This window comes from Chiloscyllium punctatum, chromosome 1, assembly GCF_047496795.1.
Source record: "Chiloscyllium punctatum isolate Juve2018m chromosome 1, sChiPun1.3, whole genome shotgun sequence".
In the NCBI taxonomy this organism is placed as follows: Eukaryota; Metazoa; Chordata; class Chondrichthyes; order Orectolobiformes; family Hemiscylliidae; genus Chiloscyllium; species Chiloscyllium punctatum.
In genome coordinates this window covers 54,619,519-54,625,596 of record NC_092739.1, presented here as the reverse complement: position 1 = coordinate 54,625,596, position 6,078 = coordinate 54,619,519, and the positions used below count along the sequence as shown (strand labels likewise).

Sequence of the window (6,078 nt, the reverse complement as noted above, 5' to 3'; positions counted from 1 at the left end):
AGTTTCTCCCATCTAGCTGTTCGTGTATAAGGCAAGTATCCTGCGTTGTATGATCAGCTGCAGTAATGATTTTGGAAGATATTTTTATTTCTGTCAAGTTTGAATGATTTTGAGATATTGAGCAGTCTTGCCATCTTCCTGCTTTCCCCCACGCCCATCTGGAGCTCAGCAGTTGTCCCCTATTTGTAATTGGCTGTTGCTAAAGGGTTGTCAGTTGCTGTGAAGTAGCAGTCATTTGTGATAAATGGGTTGACAGAAATATTCATTGGGTTGCATGAGTAAACTGGAAGGTACAGTATTGGAATGATCCCAATTTCGTGCAACGATCTGTAACTGGCTTCTGATTCCTCATCTATTTAGTGGAATCATTGTAAAGCTCAAACAGTCTGTAATTCCTACTCTTGTCTTGGTAGCCTGGTTTTTCAAAAACAGCCACAGGGGTGAGCCCCTTTCTATAAAGCCAAGAAAGCTCGAGTAAGCAGGATAATTGCTGCAGCCGCAGGAAGATTAATTTATAGTCTATCTTTGCTGACATAAGATTAAGGTAAGGGAAATGTTTATTTTGGGATCAGCAGTTAAAGTTATTGCAATTGTACTAAAAAAAATTGTTTTAAATTTGGGCCTGATTATAAAGTGTGATATGAATCCTTTGGTATTATTATTATTGAAGTTGTGTTCTGTTTGTGTTTCCATATATGGCTAATTGCTGGCAGACCACTGAATTATGGATTTTGTAATAGAAAATAATTATAGTTTTTGAATCCTTTTGAATGCAGTATTGATTTTGTTCCACCAAAATGGGTATGAAAACATCATTGTTGTTCTTGTGTTTTAAAAAAAATTGATAAATACCACACTGTATTACTTTTTTTCTTTCCTGCTGTGAAAACAAATAACATGAATAATTGCAGAGTCACATTCAAAATAGAAAGAACGTAGTAGTTTAAAAATTACAAAACACCAACTGTTAATCTCCCATTCAATATTGGGATATGTTTTGTTTTGTCTTTTGGTAAATATTCAGATATCCTTGATTTCAATAATTATTATTACGATGATAACCAGGTGCCAAATTTAATCAGATTTAACCTAATTACTCAATTGCGATCAATACATTTTCTCCTTTTATTATATATTTTCATGAAATTTCTACTTAGTGTTTTAACCATGTAAGGTTTATATTTAAAATGAGTGATTGATTGTGAGATCATTCATATCTGCCTTCACATTTCAGAGAAGCTGCAGTTAAATACAAATACTAATTGTCCTGATTATGTAACAGGACTGTGTAACTTGATTGAAATGATGTTGCATGTTGTTATCTTATGGCAAGTCAACCTTCATTTGGCATGATTTTATGAGAACAACTTCATATGCAATCTTCCATCTAAACAGAAAATAACTGAATTATTTCAAGAAATTTTGGTATATTTTGAATTGGGTAAATAAAACAACCATGATTCTTTCAGATCCATTAGCTTTTTTCATTCACAAGAGTTTTATATAGAAGACTATTTTCAATTCCTTTCGAATAATGACTTGAATTTATATCACTACCAGTGCTCACCTTTTTCTGGATTGCTATCAACATCACTAAGTTTTTGTTCAGCACAGACCGTATATTTTCAATTTGTAACCTATGAAAAATATAAAAAGATAACCTTTGCATGGAATTACTCAAAATAAAATGGATGTTTGTGTATGTGATATCATTGAGTATTGGAACACAGTTACAACGTATTATTCTGATAAATGTGCAAGCTTTTGAATTTAAATATACAGTATCTTCACAACGCTAATTTTCCTTTTAAGTTTCAACAGTCTTCTGTAACCTAACAATATTCTTTGCAATCAAGAAGTTGTTCTATTTCTATATAATATTCTAAAGTACCCATTTAACTTCTTGATAATCAGACAAAATGATCAGATTTGCCAAATAGCTGCCTCCTGCACCATAAATGACTCCCTGACTCTAAATTGAACAATGCTGTTTATGGTAGAAATTATACAGCTTCACTGCCAGCACAGAATCTCAACAGACTTCACTGTTAAATTATAACTACCTTTTGTTTTCTTTTTCTGATCTGGTGGATGCAATTGTCTTAATTCCACCAGCAAATATCCAATAAGATATAAACATTTTGCATTTATTATTGCATGAATTCCTCTAAAGCAGCTAACAAATGTTTTCTTCCAAGCATAATTAATGGAATTAAAAAGGGGAAATTAACTTATTATCTTTTGACAAAATCTCAATTTTATTTTAACAAAATGAAAACAGAATTAACTTTCCTGTAAATCTAACCTTCTATCTACAATGTTCCATTATAAATGTCTATTGTAATTGTCTGATTTTTTTATCCATCTTTCTAATTCAGGAGATGTTAATGCTAAATTTTCTTCCATCTCATTCATGTGTACCTAATATTTTCTTCTTAATCCTTCCAAGCCCTTTATAACTTTATCTATCAGGTGGTTGGTTTTGCAAATGTGGAAAGTGAAACTAATCCTTTAATATTGGTGATTACAGCTCTGAGATTGTGAATGCTGTAGTAGTGAAACTTTATAAATTGGAAGAATTAAATAATACAATCGGGAAAACAAAATCTCTTTTGGCAAAGCATGTCAACTAGTCTTCATTCGTCTATTAATCGTGATACCATCAATGAAAACTCTTTCAGGTGATTTTTACAGAGAAATGCTGAAAATAGTTTATTCCTGATCTTACGAAGTACATGGGTTTCTCAAACCTTTCTTAGCTAATTTAGCAGATCGTAACTGTGAATGTTTCTGCTAAACTATTGGTCAGGAATTTTATCTTTTGGACAAATTGAGCACTTGTGAAATATTATGCAAGTATATAATAACAGAATCTTTTTAAATTACATTGGTCAATCATTTTTTGATTCACTATAATTTATTGGACATTGCAGCAGCACATAGTTTGAGATTGTTAATACCTGAAAATTCTTCATGCCTTGTATGCAGTGATGCCAATAAGATAATGGACAACAGTATTGAGAAAATAATTTCTCATTGTTCCAGTGTTCATAGTGAGTTAAGCTGTCTGGGCAGTCTTACTGTTGTGGTTTGATCCAGTCCATCTGAAGCAAATGTCCCTGTGCTAAAGGTAACAGTCAGAGCAAGATGTCAATGACCACTTCCACGAAAAGGTCCCAGAAATGGAGAGAGGATGTGCATGAGTTTCGGAAGAAGCATGGCCTCTCCAAAGCAGTACTGCTGAACTGCTGTCTTGTCAAACGAATCCTTGCCTGGACAACTCCAATTAGCAAAGGTATTGTTCATATTTTTATTATGTATATATGGGAATTCTCCATATTTGACTCGTTTAAACTAAAAAATGTGTTTTAAATGGTGTTTAATACGATCAACTTTAAATGCATTGTGTCAAATTGCTTTGCCTACAATTTTTACACCATAGATGCTTAAAGAATTAGATACAAAGAAGTTCAAATATGATTGAGCATGAATTTCCGAACTTGCATGTTTATAACAATTTCACAATGTTTCAGATGACGACATGATTTATGAGAGATAATGTTGAATGTTTGTACAGATGAAAATTTAATTTGCTGAAATATTTAAATAGTAAAATAAGCTTAAGAAAGCTCATGTTTTGTTGTTTTGACATTGTATTTTATGGGCCTCCAAGATGTTGTACAGCTGTGATTTAAATTGTGCATGTTTAGACTAGCTTATGGCAGAGAAAAAGCATTGGATTCTTGAATGCAGGAGGATTGAGTTCATTTATTTAAAAAAAATAAAATGTACTTAATGGGACATGTACTTGCTCTATGAACCTGCCAATATTACAGACCAAGTTGCATGAAAAATAGATGAGTAACTTAAACAGTTGAAATAGGATTGAATAATGTATTATTTTTGCATTATTTCTTTGCATTTTTTGGAAATTATGTTAGGCTGTACAATTTCTTTACCTAATGTGTGAAGTCTTGAAAATGTACAATGCAACCACATTCCTGAGAAATTAGAGTTAGATCTTAAGTTGTGATGCAAATATAAAATTAGGGATACAGATCTATTTTTAGAATGCTGTCTGATCTGGAAATAAATCAAGCTGGTTTTATAACAAAGGTAAGGAAAGAAGTGATCAGTCATTAGTTTTATACTTGCTTCAAAAACTGAAGTTCTTAAACATTGTACCCATGTTGCATTTTTTGTACACCTCTCCAAATTTGTTAACTCGTGCTAAAGTATAATGAGTTACCTATTTAGGCTTGTACTAAAGGTCTTGTCAACTGGTTTGTCCTGGAATTTGGGAAAGTTTGTGCAGCAGTCATTTAATTTCCAATTCAGATGGTATATTGAGGCAGACATTTTCTGGCGAAACTACTTTTGACTTTATTTACAGTTAAATGAGTGCAATACACCTCAATAATGAAACACCACCTAAACTGCAATCTCAATTACTTAATTTAAATAGTACAGTATATATTGTTTTGTTATTACTCCCTTCCGTAATAAATAGAAGTTGTCCCTTACAAAATTAACCATTCTATAAATTCAAAATTCACATCATACACAGGCTGATTGCTCTACTGGCCAGAATTCCTTCCTTATAATTTTAAATAAAGTATCCAGAAAAGATCCACTAAGTCATGACAGTACAGCAGGAGTAAACCTGATGAAATTCTTTGAGTTTATATGCAATTCTACATTGTTTTAATACTGAGGATGTGTTCTGATGCCATTAATTAAATGAGGCTCCTGTGTCTGTTTTGCAGACTCAGTTATAATTTTGTTTAAGTACCCAGAGCTTTTGTCGACCATTTTATACTCATCAATATTAAGCTTGATGATAAGATTTTAAAATTTGCATAGATGTATCTCATTAAAACCATTCTGGACTCTTCAATGGGTAAATTCAACCACCTGGAGCTGTCACTTGCTTCAGGCTGCTCCTCATAGATTAAAAGGTTTCCTGATTATTCTGCAGGGAATAATTTTTGACTCTTTTGAGCCCTCAACCAATGCTTCGCAACCCAAAGACAGTCTTGCCCAATTCTTCACATTTGTAGATAATGATCTGCATCCTCCTTCCTTAGAAGGGCCCACTGTGTCCTGAGTTTTTAGGTTCCTGACCCAAGAGCTGACTTTTCCTCTGTCTTTGTTCAGCACCCTCAAGTTCTAATACCCACTGTTGAAAATTGAATAATGGCATGTCTAAAAGATGTGATGGGATGCTCAGACATTGAGGGGTTGCTACTTCAATGGAAGCAAGGTAAGGAACTAGTAAATGAGAATATGATGTAATCAGTTGAACATATGAGGAATAATACAAAATAGGAGCAAATTACTACAGTTGCTGGAATCTCTACTGAAAACAAGTAGTGGTGATCACAGCTGGTCAGGCAGCATCCGTACAGAGAAAGCAAGCTAATGTTTTGAGTCTAGATGAGTGTCATCTAGACTTGAAATGTTAGCTTACACTCTCTCGCCATGGATGCTGCCTGGCCAGCTGTGACCTCCAACATTTTTTGTATTAAGAAGAATACAATAGCTGTTATCACCCAAGGTGGTGATATTCCAAACTGAAAGCTGGCTTGATAGATCGTACTTTGAATATTTTGTTTGAACAAAATGATGTCTCACTGAAAAAGAAGCAGGTAATGCTGCAGATTTTGCTCTAATAATAAAACAACTGTTTCTGAGCACAATAAATGAAAATAAAATAGAATAAACAAAATATTTACTTCTAATGCACTGAAGATTTTAAACATGCAGTAAAAATGTAATCTCAATAAGGCCAAAATGCTACTTTGAAAATTGAAAGAAAAAAGCGCCAACTTTTATATGGGGGACACAATGCATACATCTGGTACAGTACACAAAGATCACACCTTGTATTGTAATCAAAAAGACCAATCAAACAGTACTGACACTAGAATCCCTTTTTCCAATGCCTTTTGTAGGTTTAAATCACTTCTGGCTAATTTATAGACTGGCTGCTTCGTGGAGCTATTATAAAGTTTGGAGATGAAACATGCTGAGACTTAAGTAACCTTTCAGGAGTTTATGCTGACATTTCTGGCCTGG

General features: G+C 33.3%; 1 protein-coding gene across 2 annotated transcripts in view; it reads left to right on the top strand.

Annotated features, from left to right (window-relative positions):
* The first annotated feature begins 342 nt into the window (after positions 1–342).
* Positions 343–6,078, top strand: part of kcnip4a (potassium voltage-gated channel interacting protein 4a) — a 1,126,071-nt gene continuing 1,120,335 nt past the window's right edge. Inside the window, exons 1-2 of one of the 2 annotated variants that reach the window (XM_072562498.1) lie at positions 343–544; positions 3,131–3,295. In XM_072562498.1, the coding sequence (XP_072418599.1) occupies positions 3,148–3,295 (148 nt within the window). In that variant the 5' untranslated portion in view covers positions 343–544; positions 3,131–3,147. Of the gene's footprint in view, positions 545–3,045; positions 3,296–6,078 lie in introns of both variants that reach the window. The other variant, XM_072562419.1, reaches the window with a different exon arrangement.